The 23,435-nt window shown below is 34.9% G+C and overlaps 1 protein-coding gene across 8 annotated transcripts in view; it reads right to left on the reverse strand.

The window, feature by feature from the left end:
- Positions 1-23,435, reverse strand: part of CtBP (C-terminal binding protein) — a 250,706-nt gene that overhangs the window by 11,635 nt on the left and 215,636 nt on the right. For 5 of the 8 annotated variants that reach the window (XM_089646919.1, XM_089646913.1, XM_089646918.1 and 2 more), the window contains 3 exons: positions 4,280-4,730; positions 2,556-2,830; positions 1,671-1,802 (listed from right to left, as the gene is read on the reverse strand). In XM_089646919.1, the coding sequence (XP_089503045.1) occupies positions 1,671-1,802; positions 2,556-2,830; positions 4,280-4,362 (490 nt within the window). In that variant the 5' untranslated portion in view covers positions 4,363-4,730. Of the gene's footprint in view, positions 1-1,670; positions 1,803-2,555; positions 2,831-4,279; positions 4,731-4,951; positions 5,207-23,435 lie in introns of those variants that run through there. The other 3 variants (XM_089646920.1, XM_089646917.1, XM_089646916.1) reach the window with 2 other exon arrangements.

The following is a 23,435-nucleotide window of genomic DNA, read 5'->3' on the forward strand; positions in this document are numbered from 1 at the left end:
TAGCTGAGCATTTGAGCGTGGTTTAGGCCAAATTTCAGCTCAAAATTACTAAGTTTTATTGGGAATAATGATCGTTGAGGATATACACAACTTGATTAATTTTTATTCAGCTGATATAGACTTGATCACTCAATGATTAAGTCCGTTCCATTTCCTTACCAAGAAGTGTGGAAAAAGAACAGTAAACTTTTAAATTCAAGAAAACTTCTCACAATTTATTAATTGTTTCAGTTCATTTAAATCAGAAAAGGTTTCAAGGATCTCTTAGCAATTCAACAATAATTTTTCACAATTAAACAGTACAGTATAACAGGAATTACTTCCATACAAAAAAAAAGTTATTTTCATAATTGACGTGGACGCAAAACAATATTTTTTGTTGAAAAGTTTTATATAATGACTCCAAAAGAAGGAAATATTAATAACTGTCCCATTTATCAACAAACTGCATGGAAACCCCACTTCTACGGAATTTTCTTTTTTATTAATTGTAATTTCCTTAATATATCAAGATGGGGTAGATTAATTAGTCCAGCTCTGATTTGTAACTGAACACTTTACACTATGTTATTGACTTGATATACGACACACACTTAACCTCTCACATGTAACCCCAGAATTGCAATGAGGCTGTCTTTGCTATTCACGTGCGTACGCATGCTCCCATTTGTGCCTCATCCCTCTCACTCTCAGACTTCTATACACTACACCAATCGACATTAAAATCCTGCGAAATTATTTCTTTAGTATCATACGAAAATATAAATGATTAGTCCTTAGCCCTATCATTGTTTAGCCTAATCAGCTATCATTGTAGACGATAGTAAAAACAATCCATTTATGTAGCCCAATTTAGTGAAATTTCATGAAGTAATGACAGCTGAAAAAATTCAAATTCATTCAATGGACTCCTCCAATTTTGAATCACGAATTTCGTTTCCAGCAGATAAGTTTTGCATACATTCTGTAGCCAGGTACAATCGCCGTAGCAATTTAATCATTGCCATCGAGAGGTGGCAACACTGAATCAATGTCAATGATGACAGCCTAGCATTTCTCTAACACAGTTCTGTAATCTAATTTCTCAAATAAACCTTCAATCAAGTAAACTTTGGACATTAATACACGCCATTCGGGGTAATTATATTGCATGACCACCACACTTCTATTAGCATAGGAAGGCCCAGATTCATTGCTGGAGGCTAGAAGGCTCACGAAGAAGAAGTAGAATAGGATTTAAATTAACAAAATGTAAAAAATACTAAAAATAAAATAAAATAAATAAAAATAATAAATAAAAATAATAATTAAAAATAAATAAATAAAAATGATAACAACTAACAATTTGTAGGCTTTTAAGACAGTTAAAATACATTTAAATTAAAATAAAAACTATAGCAGACATAAGATCATGCGACGACCAGTGTTTTTTGATATAGTGTCCTCTGCGTGCAGTTCTATCTTTTATAAGCATAAACTTTTTAATATAAGTGTGTTTGTTGGAAGTGACTTGCCAGGTAAGTATGTTTTGGTATCTTTTCTAAATAACAAATGTAGATCCTACGAAATAAATTGTACAGCGCCCTTGAGGTGATTTTTCACAAAAACGGCGCTCTACAAATTATCCAATTATTATTATTATTATTATTATTATTATTAGGAGTACGAACCTGTGAATTTTTTCCCGTCCCGCACCATGTTCGCCAGCCAGTACGTCCTCCTGTAGAGATTTAATATGAGGCAGAGAGTGGTGTCGGCTACCTCCTCCACACCGTAGCCAGGCACGTTACATACTGCGATTCCTGTAGAAGAGAATATAAAACATATTAGTCAACAATTATAATTATATTATAGAAATCTGGTGGCCAAACATCACCGGAGACTTAAAATCCGAGACAACTTTATGAAACATCAAATGATCATATTATTAGTATTTTAATCATAATAAGATTGGTAAATGCTCGTAATAAATGTACACATGTTGAAATATAAAACTAGAGTGTCTTGCAATCTAAATATAAGATTGTTTTCATCCAGTGTAGCATTAAAAGCTTGGATCTAAGTGATTTGATTACATTGTAATTAAAGCATTCATAGTGGGTGGCAAATCATGTGCGCAAGATACTAAGTAAGAAAGCATCAATCAATCAAAGTGTCTTTGAAATAATGCATTGTATAAATGAAGGTGCTATATACTCGCAGTATTTAATAAATGCTAAGCTACATATTGAAAACTGGGTCCAATAGCATGACTGGAAGGAATGGGAGAAATCAACCAGAATGAGACAATTCAAAGTATATATTCATAAACGTTGCAAACCCCAACCCAATATGGATAGAAACTAATTGAGGGAGCTAATAGAACTATTAACAGGACACTGCCAATCTCAAAAGACGCATGCAGCAACACAGGATGAAGAAATGCTGATGCGTATATGGTGATGTCTCATAATAATTATATAATATTTAGGTATAACATGAAAGAAGGAAGATGAGTCTACAGCCAAGTGCTAACGGGAGCAATAATACTAAAGTGCGTGTTGTTTGTTAGTCACCTAATTCACCGGCCGCCTTGACGTCGATGTTGTCCACACCGCTGCCGATACGCACGATGATCCTCAGCGTCTTGAACTTCTCCAGGTCCTCCTTAGTGAGGATGATGGTGTGCCACATGAGCGCGCCCACCGCCTCGTTGAGCACCTTCTCGTGAATCTCCGAGGTGGACTGTGCATCGCAGAAGGCCACCGTGGCCACATCCTTCAGTATGGGCATCTCGATGCTGCAGTCCCTGCCGTCTAGTAATGCAACCAGCGGTCTGGAATCATTTGTGCTGGAGTTAGAGACGCTACATTAGTGATGCATGCTGGTGTACTAAACTAAACAAATATATAAACTAGAGGTATCAAGTCCATACACGCTGTAAAGCTGTGCATACCACAAGGACTTCTTCTATTCTGGGGCATGCACAGTATTACAACCTCTAGGAACCGCACACCTTTAAAACTTGTGCTGGTGTTTTCACACATTTGGTCAATAAAAGTTGTACACTTTAGTCAAGTGTTGCTATTGGTCAAACGTAAAAAACACATGCACGGGGGGTTTGGCTACTGCCCTCAAAAGCACAGATTATTTAAACTGGATTGAATTATAAACTAAATAATTTTAATTGTACTATTTAACTTTGACATAATGAGCCGAGTCGTGTTTCCTTCTCTTTGAAATCTCCATCATCAAGACAGATGAAAAACACTGTAAGACTGTCCAAAATGTTGGCTTTAGAAGGAGGAATAGCGTAACACGGTTCGATACTCCAAAAATCAAACAAGTAATATCTCAAGAATATTGAATCTGGCAAGTTTGAGTAACTTTTTAACAATTCAAACAATTATCATTAAGATTGTTGATATTTCCAAACATTTTGATTTTAAACAATAAGTGTAAGGAACTAATGAAATTAGTTTGTTAGAAATGTAGTTACTTAATCTGTGCCTAGGAGGGCAGGATTTCAAAAAATATATTATATTGATGTTGAAAAAATGTTTTAAAGTTTTAAACTCAACGGTAAATTTTTAGGATTGTAAACATAAGGAGAAAGTTTACATTGATAATGGGTTTTAAGTGGCAATTCTTTATTTGATGACTAAGAGAATGTCTGTAAAGGCTAATAATTAATGGTTGTTAAGTATCATAATATTGTAAATAATGAAATCATGTTATGTGGTTAGATGAGGATAAGTTATTATAACTAATGTAGGACCAGGATAGAAATAATTAATGAAATAAGAGAACAAACAAGCAGTAGGTAGAAGCTTGGTAGTTTCCAAACTGGAGGAATTGCAAGAGGAGAATAGTTAGATTAGATGGATTACAAAACGTTAGATTTGATGTTATCAAGTGCAGTGGCCATGATGCAACATGTGTTACCCTCCGTTGATGGAATATTCAGTAGCAAATATGAATGGAATCATTGATTTGAAGGGGCTGAAGGCCTCACTACGATCCAAAGTCAAATGGAAGACTGCCCAAATGGTTTGTGAAAAGAATGCAGATCGAAAAACAGGCAAAAGGAGGTTTGGAATCAATGTATGATAGCTTCGACAAGTCGGATGAGGAAATCGGAATTTAGAGATTGCAAGGAGTGAACCAAAGAAGAGAGAGTTATTTGAAGAGTTTCTGGGGCAAGAAAAAGATACATTGTAGGTTGGAGGTAGGTATTGGTATTGATTGAAGTGATGGATGATGGAGAGGATTGAAAGGTGTTTAGCATGAAATGTGTCACCTTCCTTGCATGGGTCCATTGGCAATGGGCCCACGCAGGTTGTCCATGCGCGCTCTCTTGGGCAGCATCTTGCGCTTGTCCATCTAGGTCCGCCCCCCCCCGCGTCAGGCGGGCCCGCTCCCCGCCAAGGTAGGCAGAGGAAGATCGCCCCGCTGGACGAGACTCATCAAATGCTACGAAAACCAACCACCCCTGAATTTATTACTGACGCACGCACAACACAATTAATAAAAACTAGAAACTTTTTTATTAATTTTTCACTTCTTTTCTTAACACTTTTTTGTATAGATTTTGTTTTAAACACGTTTTATTTACTAGCACTGCTGGTTCACTCTTTAGTGACTTTATTTATTCACTAATACTAATCTATTTTTGTAATTTCCGGCGAATCATTGCCACCGAAATCACAGCACAGGTTATCACTGAATTTTATTCACAAACTGACGAAGACCTGCAACAAACAGAGAAAAGAAACATTAGTAATCAATTAATGAACACAAAACTACTAATTACTTGCACACACCATGCAGTTACGGCTAAATCCGCACCATCTGTCATAAAGACGCTTTCATTGACAACATAACCTAACATTCTACTTGTCAGCAATGTTAGTAGACGGCAGACTCGTTGTAAATAATACCGAAATTGCTAAAAGCGTACATGAATTATTACCGGAATTAGCGCCACCTCGTGTTCGGCTTTCAAACACCGATAACATAAACGTGTATTTTAACAACAAAATGTATTCAAACTATAAGTTATAACATAACAATATCAACACGAAATATGACGTGTAAAATCAAGTTTAGTATAAACACTGCAGAATTCGTCCTTCCTCGTGGCAAATATATGTTGTTAAAGCTTTCTTGAACATGTTTATTCTGACAAACTGCGCGACGAATATGGAGCATACGGAGCAAACTGTAAAACTACAAGAATAATAAATAATAAAAGTCTTCTAAATTTGGACAGGCGCAACAGAATACAGAGGGTACGGCCGAGCAGTGTTGTCGGCACCGACCAGTGGCGACCTCCGCGAACTTTCGGCGGAAAAAGAAAAATGGATATAGATATAACACTCATCTACTTAGGGCCGGTATATCAATTATTGCTCTTTGCTCGCTAAGGCCCGGCGTATCGGTCGGTCCCCATCCTCGCTACGTACGAAATTCGTCGCTCAAATTTAAGCGGGCTAAGTCGGTCGCTTAAGCCATGATAAGCCGCAATATAATTCCTTGTTTAGATATTGAGGCGCCAGCAAAGACACATGTCAAATCTGACGTTTATAATAATCGCATACTTCCATCTCACAGAAATTTACGTAAATTACCTAACTTTATCATTATGAACTATTTATTATATTCATCGAGCGATGAGGAATGTTGACGTTATTAATTGATAATCAATCTAAAATAGTCTGGTAAGGTATAAGAGGGATTTTCAGTCAGGACAATTTGTTTTCAGCGGTAAGTACGTCGTAATTTTATGAATAATGAACGACTCCAGCAAAACAAATACTATTTAAAATTACGAAACTCGCGTATGTACCATGCTGATTGAAGAGGGGGAACTTTATCAAAAAATCAACTAGTAAATTAAACCTGCCTAAAAATAAACTGCATCAATGACTGGCGTTGACATTTTGAAATATTCGCGATCTCGCGATGATATTAGACAGCACATATATACCACTCACGTACAATGTAGTTTGATTTTATACAGAAAAAAGAAGCACATTCATCTATTAAAATCATAGAAAATACGTGCAATATTGCTGATATCCAGGCTAACGACTATATACGGATTATCTTATAGGCCGCGCTAAGCTCGACGTTCCAACCAAACTGAGTTTAAAATCAACCGATATACCTGGCCTAAGAGATATATTTACGTCCGTTAAGTTGCTCTGTGGATGCCCTAGCAAGATAAGCCTAGTGACCATTACTAAAAAATGCCTCACCACCGCTCGCAAGACGAGATACAGAATAAAGGCAAGGCGAACAAATATAATAATAATAATTCCCAAAGCGACCGCCCGCCCCTACCGAACGACAAACTAATTACAAACTCCGGCGGCGGGGTTGGGGTGAATTTTAAACAACTTTGGAACAAAAGTGGGATAAAACGTCAAGTTATTCCTTTAATCAGATGATAGATAACTCTGGCAGAATATCTCGTTTTTTAAGATATTATATTGTGCGGGTATCAAATACTCAGGGGGATACAAATGGAATATATTTTAATTTATTTTCATTGTAATGATATATATTAGAAAGTAGAGTTACGATGGCTGTGTTAATGACATTCATTGCAAATATTTAGTTATACATATTATTTTATTTTCCTAATTTATTGTTGACCTTACATTTTTTAACTACCTACATGCCATAGTCTAATTTAAGTAGTTTATCATTGAGTATTTTATTTTGATTCTTTACAAAATGTATTTATGACAACACGGTGTTATGTAAAACTTGGAAAACTGTTTCCGCAACTATGTAATGTAAAATTATATTAATTATTTAAAGGACTTAATATTTTTAATTCATTTTAGCACGATTAACAATTTTCGCCACCCCTATTATATTGTAAAGCTGACAAGTGTGCACTTTATTTATTTTTATAGAATTAAGTTTTAGACTAATTTAGCATTCCAAACTCGTATAGTATCAGACTTACGTGCCTGGCAGATGTGAAACATCGATATTGATTTTTATTGAAGGAAGTGAACATGAAAATACACAAGTCTTTACATAATTTTAAAAATATATTATAAATTAAAAAGTCATAATTATTTACGATAGATCCGTCGCCAATTTTAGGAGAATAGAAGCAAATATATCGCACAGAATTTTGGCGACCGGGCGGAAGAAGTCGACTAGTCACGAGGCTGGCCGAATGGAGCGTCGTCCCGTCTTGCCACGCCACGCTTGCCAAGCAAAAGTCGGTTTACCCCCCCTAGGCGCTAAAAGATGATTCACATCAAAATGCTTTGAGGTGAAAATCTCGTACTTACTAACCGCTTTTCGGATATGGTTTAATGATATAATATAGCAAGTTAATCTCTTTAGATTATGATCGAAAAACATTCTATTATTTGTGCCTGAATTTCACAAAATAAAATAAAACGATGTTTAAGGCGATGCACTACGTCGTGTAATATTTCAAATTGAGCCGCTATCAATAACAACCCTTACGTAGATGGCGATAAGGTTTAAATTCCCGCTTAACACCATCCGCCTGTTTTGATTTATGCAAGAAAAAAACATGACCAAAAAGTGCCTTTTATTTTATTTTGTGGGTGTTCATTTGATTTTTTTTTCGATCATTTTATAAATAACTTAATTTCCCACATTATACAATATAATCATAACCGAAAATGGGTTCGTAAGTAGGAGATATTGAACTTTAAAGCAGTTTTCATAGGCCTTTACATTATTTTTTCTGGGCTTATAAAAAGACTTATCTAAAAAATACTCGATTATTTCAAAGGCCAAGATGTATTCTAGTAGCAGTATTTAATTAAAGCATCTGAAACATTTTTAGGCGACCAAATTTTCAAACAAAAAACACATCATTTTGCATTACTACGTATGGCATCGCCTTAAAAAAAATCGAAACAGGCGGCCATGTTAAGCGGGAATTTCTACCTCATCGCCATATTAGTAAGGAGTGCGTGATTTCGACTGATTCTGAATATCAGGTACACGTATGGGGTGAGAGCTCAAGATATCTTAATTCTACATTAATAGCTTTGCCGACAATTTTTCCCATGGACCAAGAGCCGTACCAAATTTGATTAAAGATAGTTAGAATATTTTCGTCGGAAATAAATTGTTTCATTCTGTCGGAACATTTCGGTGGTCGGGAAACTTTTAAGTAAAAAGTGTTTTACAAAAGTTTGGCGTAAAATCAAACAGTTTCGTTAGAAACTTTTGTTTCAGCAGAAGGGAGACTAACACTGATATTCTCGGGTCGGGTCCGGTCCAAGTAAGAAGGGGGACTGACATTCATATTAATATACATTTTACATCACATTGTTTAACTGGACAAAACATACTTTTACTTTAAAACTGGGACTTTTATTTTAAAACTGGTACTTTTATTTTAAGACTAGTACTTTTATTTTAAAACTGGTACTTTTAATTTAAAACATGTACTTTTATTTTAAAACTGGTACTTTTAATTTAAAACATGTACTTTTACTTTAATACTGATACTTTTACTACAATACAGGAAAAAAGGCGAAGCTTAATACCAAATCACTATTTTGATTAATCTTTATAACGAATTGGTGTACATTATGAATACCAAAAAATATGCTTTAGATAAATTGAAGGTTTTCCTATCGTTTCACTTGAGTAGAATACAAATAAAATAATAAATTACTCAATAAAAAATATAAATGTAAAGTACTAAACAATATATTTTTTCAACAGAAATGTATGAACGCGTAAAGGAAACAACTTTAAAAAAATACAGTATTTATAGCTAAGATTATTTGTGACAGTTTCAATTGACTAACTTTTTTGCTTTCTCATAAAATTATTTAGAAAATAAATAAAAACCGGTTTTATGCTTGAAATCGAACGTTTCTAGACTCAGATTGTCAAGCGATTTTAGTGCCTATTACCTACAATATAAGGTATACCAAGAATATACACATGTTTGGCTTGTAGCTTCCTCTTAAGGGACGTACTTGACTTTTTTTAACCTGTGATTGCTGATATTATTTGGATAAAAAAATGTACATGAAATTTTAGATCCGGTGACATTTTTGACGTATTTTTTTTTCAACTAAAAACATTGAAAATCAGTCAGTATTGGACAGGTAGGGTCGATGTAAGTGGTTGAGCGCTTACTCAGTCGAGTGACCAGTAATGACACGTGGAAGATTTATTTATTGTTTTTGATTTTTTTTTTTTTTAAATTTGTTATTTGACCTAAAGAACAAAAATGGGGTCGTCTTCATTTATTTTATTGTAAATTGCATGTATTATATTTAATGGGTTATTAACGACAGTAAAATGGTTTTTCGATAAATAGAAAAATTACCAAGTTATGAGCTTTCAAAGTAAACTTGGGTAAAGCGTGTGTAATGAGGTCTCTTGACGTCAAACGAGACTAGATTCAGTGGCTTGTAATTTCGGTACTACACGGTATTTTCCAAAAAAAAAATTCTAAATAAGACGTGATATTTCCCCATTGGAGTGTAAATAATAATAAAAAAATATTTTTAACACATATGTAATAAAAATAATAACACAGTCAAACTTTTCGCGTAGCTGTAAATTCTTTTCAAATATTCAAAGTTGATCAAATACACTTGTCCCTTTCTCACGAATAATGGTGCTGCCACACGCAAAGCTCACATCAACAGATAATATAAAGCACAATAGCGCTCGCCATACAATCCCATACAGACCCGACACACGTAAAAAGATAACGCGCTATAAGTGTGGTTCTGAACTTCGCTAACCGAATTTATTTTACGTAACCGCTCCCGACGCGATATTTGAAAAGTTATGCGTCCCCCTCTCCGCCGTAAAAAGGAGAGGGGGTCATTTTAATTGCGGAGCTACCGACTAAGTTCCGTGTTCCCTTTGACAGCCATGACATAAGCAGCCTAATAATGCATTTCTTATTTATTATGTTAGCTCATATCGTCATGTGTGCTAGTAAATTTAGAAACATAAAAAAAAAACTTTATTTGGCAAACATACTTAACATATATTTAAAATATAAATATAATCAATATTTGAATTTGAAGTAAACAAATTTTCGCCCTTTGACTTTGACTTGAGCTTATTTTACAATAATTTATTATATGTCGCTTTCGTCGATCGGCGTGCGAACTGCGAATTTCCTGATTCGACGGAGAGGTTATGTGAAAATGCGCTATTTACGCGCAGATTGTTTAAAATCTAAAAAGTTTATAAATAGCATTTATAATTATATAGTTGGCGGCATCATCATCTGAGGATGAGCTGTCCAACAGATCCAGCAATAGGCGACAAGTATCATCCATTTCGAAAACGTGCTCAAGCTGTCAGTAAGTAAAGTTGTCACTTTGACAGATGAAATTATGTTCCTCGGCCGCTCTCGAATTCAACTGACCCCCTCTCCTACCATAGGAAGAAATATTTGATAGCGTCGTGTGTCGGTAGAAAAGATGATGCGCTGTACATTAACTTTTGATGTGAGCTTTGCGTCTGGCAGCACCATAATGCGTAAGCGTAATAGGCGCAAGCAAGACAAGGGTGTTGTTACTCAGTTACGCTTCGCAAGGATATCGTTGTCGGAAATTTATATGTATTTATAATATGTGTACCGATACACATACTCATAAGTGCGTGTTGGTCACATCAACTCGAGTTGAGCGACTTAACGCAAAAAACATTTGAGCTAAGATATTTACCTCCTATCTAAAATTTTACGATTTACCATACAGTAATGATTGTTTATTAGTTGTGTAAAATATAAAAAAGTAAGGCCTTTAGTAAATAAAATTCCCAAATAATCATGGAAAATATGAATTCACGTCTCTTTGGCAATTATTTTGTAAATCCCACTAAAATTTACCCAGCTTAACTTACAGAAGTGTATTTGATTAGAATGAAATTATACGAATTCGTTAGAAAAACAAATATTTGTTTGGTATAAAATACAAAGTTACAGGCAGATTTGTCAAAATAATAGACCGGTCGGTGGCTGAGTTGGTATCACGTTTGGGTCCCACCCAGGGATTGTGTTCGATTTCTCGGCTGGCTGGCGTTGTGTGTTCGAAGTCCTCCATCACAACACAAGGAACATTTTCTGCTTACTGTGGTGGTAGTAGGAGATTTTCAAATATTGCCATATTATTCGTAACCCGGGAATGTTTGTATTTCTTTTTAAAAAAAGTAGTAAGTTGTTGGGTTAGCCTCGTTAATTTTTCGTAAATATTTTCTCCAGATGTCTCCATGGTCGCGTGTGTCAGCCCCAAATGGCGAAACATTTAATGTTTTGTCCATTCGTATTAATTATTTGTAAATAATATTGCAATAGTTTTGCCGCGCATTATAAACGACGAGCGATCGATTCAGATTTCAATTAAAACTTTACCCGGAACGCCACTGGGCGGGCCTCCCTGACCACCCCCACCCCTGAATGTATAAACAGTAGCAGTGCGCCACTGGCGGGATTATTCAATGATATAAAACATTGAACACGCGAGTCTAATATTAACGTGGCAGATGACTGTTGCGAGATGAATCTTTAATTTAATGAGGTTATTTGAAAAGTTCGATAAGCTGCAAAAGTTGTATAACTTTGCTAAATTTATTCAAGAAAAAAACTTGTCATGTAATCTCGATTTCAATTTCAGTTTAAACAAAATTAGCATAATGATTAATTCATTTTAAACTTCCGAATGTCAAAAGGATTTACGATGGTGCAGGGTATTGGGTATTACGAAGGGAAAAAATACTTATTCAGAAGTTAGTTAAATAATTTATTTCGAACTTAGAAACGAAAGATGGCAATCCAAATTAATGGATTACTTCCAGAGTGGTACAAAGACCGACAATTAGAATCGAAACCATCTCCTTTCCCCCCACTCCCCTCACCCTCATAATATTAGTCCCAATGACTTAGACAGTTGTGACTCTTGAGCAGTATTGACATTTAAAAAAATCCTACCATTTATCGCAACAAAAACTTATAATAAATTAACAAATTGCAACTGCCAACAGTACCAACCCATCAATGAACAGTAGAAAAAGAAATGTGCAATATATTCAATTATTAATTGTGATGAGACATTGTATATGTGACCTAATAATTATAATATTTACTTCTTCAATATTGCAAAATCACTTTTGTGGCGTTGTGGCTTGCCTTTTTCAGCACATCGTTCGCCATACACCGCCAATGGGAATGTATGGCGAGCGATATGCTGAAATAGGCCAAGCCACGATAATATAGCGCGCTTTTAGCGTGGTCTGTCACAGGCTTAAACGTGTACAATTTAAATAATTCGGTAGTAATGTGGCAAAAAGGGCCATCTCGAAGTAGATTTCCAAGTAAAATTGGTGCAGATGGCCCCTTTTGCCTAATTACTACCGAATAATTTATAATTTAAATCTTTACCCTAACGAAGAAACCATTGGTTTTGAAATATGTCAAATCCTTTTTGGTTAAATAGTTGTGTATACAAAGTTTATTTTTATTTTATTTAATTAATTACAAGAGGCTATTTCTAAAAGAGGAACATTCATTCATTGTAGTGATAAAAATCATAACGGGCAAATAACTGTCAGTAAAGTGATACAAATAAAGCTACAATAAAAAAGAATATAAATGAGCCATTGAGTATAAAATGCCGACAGTGGCGGCTCTCGGTTTATTTGGGGTGGTGGGATGAAGGAGCCACGGGGACAAACCACCCCATCCCTTATGAAAAACTTTCCAAACTCGGCCCGGCGCAAAGTTTCTTTGGAAAGAGAGTTATTTCAAGTTTACGCCCGTCTAGATAAAACAAACTTTTAACAACAAACTTTTCGGTAACAAGAAAAACAAGAAATGACGCCGGGGGGTTGGTTTTAGGGGAGGGTGGAGGGGGTGTAATGGTTTTAATTAAATAATTATCCACATTGAAAGTTCGATAACTCTTCATAACCTTAGTTAATTGCGGGGAATTGTGTACATTGAACATTAGCACAATACAAGCTTCGCGTTTTAAATATGTAATTAAATTACCCATTTGAGATAGCGGGTTTGCTGGTTGAAATGGTATTATAAAACGCAATGAAGGCTTAGTCAAACAGAACAGGGACTTATAACGTACAAGGTTGGCTTTGAAGCTAGTGACAATACAACTTAGATACTCTAAGTATCACCCTGGATAAAGACCACCATTCAAAGGACCGAAAAGTCATTTGCAATAACATTAACGTGCCAGTTACTTCCCAACCTTCACACTCTCTTCTTCATCAAAACATACACCAATTGGGGATGTCATAATCTCCTTGGCTATTATGCGGTATTTACAAAGTCCCAAATACCCTGAGCCAGTGGGACCTCCATGGCATCTCCAATTTGTGGAAGATTGCAGATTGCTAGTCCTAGAGTGATAAAAGAGCATACCAGCCGAATTCAAGGTCAGAGAGATAGATACAGTACATTAGTCTCAGTTTGTCCTCCCTCGTTCCAATTGTAAAGAGTAAAACAGACATAGGACGGGTTGTTTCGCATAAATTCAAATGTAAAAATGTCATCAAATGCAATTTTGATTTTTGACAGTTGAAATGAGCCCGTAAAATGCCGATTCCAATTAGTACGGGATGTTTCTCTGAATTTGAAAAATTCATCAAATTTCGAAGTTCATTTTCAAGTTGTATTCTTTTGTTCATTATCATTATAAACGTTCTGTTATTATATCATTATGGGCCAGTTGCTTCACGGAACTGAAATAATAGCAGAACTTAAATATAACTTTCATAGAACTTGAAAATTAACTTCGAAATTTGATGAAACGTTCGAATTCTATGAAACGACCCATTCCCCGTTTCAGCTTTTGAACAAATTGTGATCAGCGGAAGAGGACAACTATAATGTTATTAAGCTTGTCAACTTATTGTTATATGATATAAAGCTGAAAAAGCACCTAGAACGGTGTTTAACGGTGAATTTTCGATTGTAAAAAAAATGGCGCTGATTGGCTATTTGATGACTTTGTCACACTTGATTTTTTGCGAAACAACTGGACTTAAAACTAAGGACTAAAACTAAACTAAGTTGTTTCACAGAATTTGAAAATTCATTACATTTCAGAGTTGTTTTTCAGTGTATTCACGCTGATCTTCCTAGAACATAAATAGCTTGTTTGCTTATTGAGTGATGGCTCGTCTCTCTTATTCTATATCTATGGCGCATTCAGTGTATTCACGCTGATCTTCCTAGAACAGAAATAGCTTGATTGCTTATTGGGTGATGGCTCGTCTCTCTTATGCTATATCTATGGCGCATTCAGTGTATTCACGCTGATCTTCCTAGAACAGAAATAGCTTGATTGCTTATTAGGTGATGGCTCGTCTTTCTTATTCTATATCTATGGCGCATTCAGTGTATTCACGCTGATCTTCCTAGAACAGAAGGCGAAAGGTTAGGCCATCAATGTCGTTATTATTTAGATTTAGCAGGAATTTAACATGTTACCAGCTACAATGCCGTGTTTATTAAAATGAAAACAAACATTTACATTACTTTATGTTAATAATATTACCACGCACGTTCGTAGTATTTAAACATCTAGTCGAATACGAGAACGATGTTCGCAAGTTTTGTGTTGTTTTGTATATTGGTTTGTTCCCAAACAAGAAAAGTTTCACGGAAAATTAAACTTTTATAATATTATCATGTTATCATAGGTATTATGATTTAGTAATCCAAGCAAAATGAACATAAGTTCACAAAGACTAACATCAACATTATTTGTATACAAACCAACTTAAATTCATATTTTTTATAATATTAAGTTTTATTTATAGTTGACTTTTTTATTTGAATTACAGTTGTGGTATATGTTATGAGATTGAGGGGAGTGCGAAAGGGAAGGAGATGTGATAGATGAAGGTTGAAAAGCACCTGGCTATTCAGATCAGGTCACCAAACACGGCTAAATCCATTTCAATCAATGTTTCGCTGCTGAATGGTGATCTTTCACCACGTCAATACTGAAAGTATCTGCCACAAACTGAATCCAGATATAATTTCAATTTAGATATTCACGTGTGAACTGAGACAATATATAGTGATATATGGCGTTCTATCCCCTTGTAACTTCTCAATCAACACCATACAAACGAACAAGGCACTGCAGAATCGTCCTGATTTTGTCCTAGCGACAAAAGCTAATTTCGCTGAATTTATTGCACGGAGAAAACTAACTGATTTGAAACACAGTTAATTTTTCAAATCTGTTAAAACTATTCGTATTTCCGTTAAAAATGTGACTGCGGGGCCTATAACGAATGATTTGAAGGAGTTCCTAAAAAGTATCAGTTAACAGCAAATGTTTTGTGAGGACGGCGGAACACGTGTTCCTACAAATACTGATATTGTAGCATTCCGTCATGATATCTATTAAGGAAAGAACACGTGTTCTAGATATATTATGAATGAGTAATTCATAGTTCTTCGGTAGGTCAAGGCAACTACTTGGTTGCTAACAGTTTCGCAGTTCGTAGCAAGTGGTTCAGAGAGACGCCGCACTCTGTCGAACGTAATTATACTAATTCTGTAAATAATACACGTATTGGTGTATTGGTGCGAGTAGGTGACGGTGTAGGTGGTAGACAGCCACACTACCACTCCGGGCACTCGAGAGCTCGGGAGTGCTCGACATCAAACATCCAATGCTAGTGGTGATTTGACGTGAAAAACTCCAATAAATGCATTACAATTTTGGAATACCAAATGATTATTTGAAACAATTTGTGAATTTGCAGATTTACGTGGTGAAAGCAAACATTACATTATTTGATTGTCTACCAAACGAGCTAAATGAAATTTTGTACGGTGTTATGACCAGGTAAATATTTTAAAACGTACGATGAACAGGGTGTCTGTGGATAAAGTGCTCAAACATCATGATGTTCGAAGTAAAGGAAATAGATATCAGTTTTCGAAATTCCGATGTTTTTTTCCATACAAAAATATATTTTCATATAATAATATTATTTTCTACACACTAAAATATTATTTTCTCCATAGAAAAATTAAACTTTTGTACCTAAAAACTACCTTAAAACGTTATGATTTCAAAAAAGTGATTGATTTTTTTACTTATATTGTGCTATCATATATGTAGAATCACCTCCCGAAGCTTGTCAGTGTTAATTAGTAACTAAACCACTGTCTTAAAAAAACACAACGCACTATATACAAGCAGCTAGTAATTTAAAATGAAAGTCTTCATTGCTTTACGCACCACACAGAGTTTTCTATTATATATTTAAAAATACATGACTGCACTCCAAAACCCATAATTCACGTTTATCATCAATCAGGGAATATAAGGAGGATTGTTTCACAGAATTTGCACAATTCATACAATTTCAATGTTAAAATTAAAGTTCTTTGAATTTCCTATCAGTTTTGTTATTATCCAAGTACTTCGAAACAACCGGCTCATTATGAAATAATAAAAGAACTTGAAATTGGTGAATTTTTCAAATTTCAAAGTTAATTTAAAAGACATTAAGTTTAAAATATCTTAAAAACATCTTAGTTTTAAGATTGCTAGTTAATGGCACGGTTGTGTCGAAACCGATGGCAAGTAAACAAAATTTAAGTAACAAATGTACATTGGAAAATAAAACAAAAATGTCTGGAAATTGTTACATAGAAAGAAATAAAGATATCAAAAAAAAAAAAATTTACAAGTTCTGATATTATTTCAGTTAAGTGAAACACTGGCCAAAACCGATATAATGAATTTTTGAAATTCTGTGAAACAACCGTCCCTAAGTATTTTTGTTTGAACGGTCTAATGCATGAACGTACCTACTAGTTAATGAAATCGCAATTAAATTTGATCCCAAGTCGACCGTGAACCGTAAACATGCAGAATTCCGCTAAACAAGTAAGTTGTAAGTGTATTTTTTAGCACGGCATTCCCAAACATTGCGGGATAAAGTTGACAAAAGCAAATTAGCGGAGAAGGGTTACTCCAAGGGTAGCCGCCAAGGGTAAGAGGAGGGTGAAAGCGAAGAAAAAGTGGGTAGTCGCGGCAATCCGAGGAATCTCCGACATTAACATTAGTGGCGATGGTTTCACAATTAAAAACTTAAGCTGCCGCCATTGGAAGCGCTCTCTGGGAAAAAAACAACTCGGGAAACTTCCCAATTGTGTTGGGGAGGAAGAAGTGTAGAAGTAGTAGAAAGTTTCGCCATTCCAAATTCCGACCAAACTTTTAGGAATATTTCGAGAGCGCGGCCCCTCCTCTCCTCTCCTCGCAGTGGTACCTAACAGCTAACAGCTAACTTTCATACTTTTGCTTTTACATATTTATGGCGGTGCCAAGGAATTACTATCATTTTTTTATCGAATGCCTTTGACGAATTAGCATGCTAAAATGATTGAATGTACCAACCTGTTTGTTCTGAAGTTATTTCGCTAATGGGCCGAGGCAACAAAATTAGAGAGAGAATGAAAGATCTTGAAACGTCTTGCCAAAAATAATCCATCCTGACTAGGTGGAGGGGATAAAAAAATAGATAAATAAAATTATATTTGACTGGGCGTACCGAAGACCTGTTTTAACTCGACCGTTCGGCATTTCCTCTGTCTGTATTTTTTTGTGCGTTCCATTTTCGTTTTCGAAAGTCTATTGCACTCACTTTATTATCCAAGCAAGCATTACCTTAACCTTTGTCGTTTCTATTCATTTTCAAATGTGACGAAACATTTGGACTTTCTTATACGCTTTTTTTTCAATATCGACCAGAAATTATTCAAAAAAATAATTGTCATTTAGATAATGACGTTTTCCTTGGACAAATTGGGAATTGGGAGTATATGACACCCAAATGCTGATAGGTCAAGGACACATATACAGGTGTCCGGGGGTAAATTGCGCTAACTTCTGAGGATGATTCTTCATGATTTTAGAAGTAAAAAAGATATCTAACTTTTTAGAATTTCTGTTTTAAGGTAGTTTTTAGGTAAAAAAAGATGTATGGGAAAATAAATATTCTTCTATGGAAAAATATTTTTGTATTGAAAAATGAATATCGGAATTTCGAAAAAGTGTTTCTTTTTACTTCTGCAATCATGTAGAATCACCTCCCGAAGTTAGCGCATTTTACCTCGGGACACCCTGTATTTTGAGGTTATAATATCCCTTGTATGCGACTGGGGTATCTTTGAAACTAGCTATCTACGCAATAGGTCAGATGACATTTTCTAACCTGGTGAATAAAAAATTGAAATCCAATAAATGTGTTTCAAAATTGTTTAAATCACAAAAACGACAAAACTTTGTGTCTAAATGTATTTTTTTAAACACTTCATTTGTCGAAATATCATTTAGTAAAAACTCATAAGTTCTTGTTTTATAAATTAATAAAAATATACTCACATAATTTAGTTCAGTTTAGCTCGATTATTTATTGATTAGACAGGATTAAAAAATAACATAGTTAAGAATAAAATTACCATAAATTAAAACTGTATAATTATAAATTAACAAAAAAAAACAAAACAAAAAGTCGTCGGCGGGGATATAATCCGCAACATAAAAGCTAATACATTAGACACTTTGAAAGTTGCCGAGTTTAAGGAGCTTTAAATTGGTCCTCCATTTCTCGGCGACTTCGGCTTTGCGATAATCATAATCTGGAATGATCTGGCAGTTGAGACAATGGATGGGAGAGTGGGGGGAGGGAAGTGGGAGGGCGAGGCAGTCGGAGTTGCCCGAAGTAAGCGCGCACAACATTCATAAGTTTGTTTTAAGTTTTGGGTACAGCCATAGTGGCAGGCGGGCGCGTTAACAGGCCTCGTCAAAAATTATTAATTTTACCAAAGTTTTATTTTGAAATTTACTTGGATAATGTATATATTCGTGATATGATACTGTCAATTCTCAACACCAACTTGACATGATCCAATAATGAAATAAATAATTGATGCAAGTCGAAAGAAGACAGATCTTCTGTCTTACCTAGTATCCATCTACAGTGTTTTTTTTTACAAATGTTTTTTGTTGGAAGTAAATTGAAATTTTTATTTTCAGTCTTGAAATAAAAGCCCCAACAGATCTGCCAACTGTCTCGTGGGGTGCAACTAGCCATGTATTTCTTTTAACGTAAATTCCGAGATGATTCACCTATTTCTATTATCCCCAAAACAACAGTCAAACTTCTCGGTGTCATTTTCGATTCGAACTTTTCGTTTAAAAGTCAAATAAATAGGACTATAAGAACCGGTTTTTTCACCACAACTACAACTCAAGTCTGTCTGAAGAAACCTTCCTACAGAGGCAACAAATCACTTACGTAGTCTCACGTTTCGATTACTGCAACGGCATTTATGCCAGCATTCCAAAATATCAAATTGTCAAACTTCAATCAGTGTTTAAGGCAGCAGCAAGGCTCATAACCGGAGTCTCTAAATATTCGTACATTTCAGAACACCTTCGTAACCTTCACTGGCTCAAGGGCCCTGTAAGAATCCAGTACAAATTGTGCTGGATGGTGTTTAAATTCATGAATGAAATAGCCCCACACTACATCTCTGAACTATGCGTCCCGTAAAACACTAGTCTGAGGCAGTCAACTCTTAGATCAGCAACATCATCAGATATAGGCAGACTGATGGAATCTAAGCGCAAGCCAAATACAGTGGTGCCTCACACAACGAACGCCTCGCACAGCGAATGCTGCACACAACGAACTTCCTTTTCGTTCATTTCACGATTCATACAACGAACTTCGCTTCACACAACGAACTTCGCTTCACACAACGAAGTCGCCCGATCTTCTACGATCACTGCCGATTAATTGCATCCTCCCGCGCAGGCAGTCGTTAGACTCGTTAGTCACTGCGTAGTACGCTTAACTTACGCACGTATCGCAGCAATCGTTCTTCATTACGAATTAAATCGCACACGTATCACGGCAGTCGTCCTTTTAAGATAAACTCAACATTTTTTTTATATGATGGGTTCTAAAAAAAGCAGGAAGGTGATTTCTCTTTTGCGCACCATCGGCGGAAAATGGATGAAGATGTGCAAGATTCGATTATTTCTTAAAATTAAAAAATGTGTGTTTTTTTCATTATGTTTTTAGATGTATCTAAATAAAAATAATAACAAAAAATTTATATTTTTTTTATGTCATCTTACCATATTTTATGCTACAGAACGAATTATTTTTTTTAACATGTATTGTTATGGGAAAACGCGTTTCACATAACGAACTTTTCGCATAACGAACTTGCTCCTGGAACGAATTAAGTTCGTTGTGTGAGGCACCACTGTACTAAGTTTGGTGATCGCGCTTTCGGAGCATCTGTACCAAAGGCATGGAATTAACTCCGTTCGGAACTAAGATGCATAAAAAGTCCAACAGAATTCAGGTCTAAACCAAAAACGTACCTCTTTAAGCTCTTATACCGTTAAATTAAATATACCTGCCTGAAAGTAGCATTCTTATATTGTCTATAATATAAGCCTAATCACACTTTTCTTATTAATCTTATTGGATTTATATTAATCAAATACTTTCTTATACCGAGGGATGGATCACATTTAGGAAGATGAACTCTGATCAAAACCTTGTACTCTGTTACCGCCCAGTAAAAAGTTTGCTTTTCCTTTCCTAAACACGTCAATTAAAGAACATAAATACATATTTTAAAATAAATATCGGAAAGTCCGATACTGTCCAATTTTATAATTATGTCATTTGCGTTCAAACGGTATCTAGATTTCTTTAATAAACAATAAACAGTGTTAATCTCAACTGACCTACCAGATAAGTATGGTACTGTATATTATCTGCCTGTATAAAATGCAAATAAATAATAATAACATATGTACATTCTTGCATCCCGTTAATCAATCAAATGCATTGTACATATGGCTTTGATCGGGATCGACGAACCGGTAGATGCAATCTGTATGTCTAAGTGATAAGTTATAAGTCTATGTGAAGGAATAAATTAAATGCATAAATTAAGTTGTTAAGCGGCCTTGAGGTGATTTTATCACGAAAACGGCGCTATACAAATCATCCAAATATTATGAAGATGTACCTATATTATATCTTAAAAATAAAATAATAATATACGTTGTGTCCGAAACGAGAAACTGGTGTCTCTACATATTTAGAATCGATTTTGTATTATAAGTTTGTTAAACCCTTTGTCAAAAAAAGTTCTAAAAGAACGAAATGCTTAGATTAAAAAAGGTTTTTTTGGATTCTCTATGTGATTCATATTCACAGGCTTCCCGCTTGTACCACTAGTCTCCGGACACCGTCTTCATAAGTATTATTTTCGTTTACTTCAACCGAGTTACGGAAGAATACTTCGCAAGTACCGTAAATAAGCTACTAATATTACGGAATACATTTTATTATTGTCGTTATTAGTTACGAGTATAACAGAAGCAGTTTCACATCCCTGCTCTAGAGAGAAGATAGTTTGACGAAGTTTCACAGGGCTGTGGTCTCCACCACCCCTTTAACCGCCATACAGACACACTAATACACTGAAAAGATACAGACGCAATCAAGCAATCGTAGACACAATCAACAAATCAAACGCAAATACTGGTGGAAAGCAACAAAACGCATTTCGTGTTTTCAGAGAAAGATTTTTTTAAAGGATAGCACAACGTCGTGTAACATTTTGAATCGACCCGCTAACAATAACACCCTTGGGGGATGGCGATAAGGTTTAAATTCTCGATTAACACCATCCGTCTGTTTTGATTATACAAGAAAAAAACATCACAAAATTTTTATTTTATTTTGCGAACGTTCAGGCACAAATATTAAAATGTTTTACGATCATTTTATAAAAAAAAACTTGATTTGAACGATAACACCATAACCGAAAATGGGTTCGTAAGTAGGAGATTTTGAACTTTAAAGCAGTTTTTATAGGCCTGATACATTAAAAAAAACTCGATTGTTTCGAAGCCCATGATGTGTTCTTCTGGCAGTATTTAATTAGAGCATCTAAACCATTTATAAGCGATCAAATTTTCAAACCCAAAACACATGACTTTGTAATGCTACTTAGTGCTTCGCCTTAAGGTTGTTTATAGAGCTTTTATTTACTAGAAGTTTTGTGAACAGTGGACCTCGCGTCCAAAAAAGTATGTTTCTAATTTTCTTTTATTTAATAAATCAAAATTAAAATTTCCTCTGAAATCATTAGTTTTAAGGAGGTACTGCAATACCTACCTACTTAATATAATTACAACGGGTTGTTTCACGGAATTTCAACAATTCATCAAATTTCATAATTGTTTTGCAGGTTATGTGAAGGTTTTATTCAAGTTCTAGTATTATATCATTATTGATCAGTTGCTTAACAAAACTGAAATCATGACAGAACTTGAATAGAACCTTCACAGAACTAGAAAATTAACATTGAAATTTGACGAATTGTTTGAATCCTGTGAAATAACGCGGCCTTGGTCAACCTTACTATACTTAACTAACTAAGAATAGGCACAATAAAAAATACTTTTCACCTTACCAATAAACGTTTTTTAAATTTTACACAACTAATAAACAACCATTTATTTACCCTACATTTATGTTAACACGTTTATTAGTGAGGCCCATTACTTGGTAAGACGGTAAAATTTAAGAACAAAAACATAATTTTGCAATAAAAACAAGTTATTACGAAAATAGAATCAACTGACGGACGGCAAAAAAATTAACGTTGTCTAACGAAGAGTTAATAGTAACCCACATTAAAGAATTTTAACTTTTAATCGTGAAAGTTACAGACTAAAATTCCCACAATTTTTCAATCAATTATTCATTGCGAATATATTAATATTCCAAGTATCAAACGTAAAAAATCAGTATTAAAAGAAAATTTCAGCAACTTTATATCCCGGAGAGAGGAGCATTAAGTATTATAGTACAAACAGTGTGTACACAGGGAGTGTGTTGACCCTCCCAGTTTGTTCCCGGAGAGTTTCAGTTTAACTTTCGGTAATAACTTGTTGGGTTACGACTTTAGACATTCGTTAGATATTATTATTATACTTTTATTTGTTTGTTTGTTTGTTATCTGTTTCCTACTACTCTGCTCTATGTACTTGGGGTGTTTGTAAGCCGAGGCTTATTAATATTGTATCGTGATATTTAACTCTGTACAGTAAAACCGAGATACGCCAAACGGCGAAAGCCTCTTTGCCGATTGACGCGCAAAAGCTTTCTGCGGAGAAGGCATTACTATAAAACATTTATGGACATAGGCAACTTTTTATAATAAATGGACTTATTTTCAAAGAGGGCAATGTAAGCTACAAAAAAATAAACTGACAAACTGAAACAGTGATAAAAAGGATGTAAAAAACCTTCTACGCAATCCCTATAAAATTGATAGTACTACTAATGGTTAAAATAAAATTAATTAATAAAAT

This window comes from Hesperophylax consimilis, chromosome 25, assembly GCF_061612785.1.
Source record: "Hesperophylax consimilis isolate HC1 chromosome 25, BYU_Hcon_1.0, whole genome shotgun sequence".
Classification (NCBI taxonomy): Eukaryota; Metazoa; Arthropoda; class Insecta; order Trichoptera; family Limnephilidae; genus Hesperophylax; species Hesperophylax consimilis.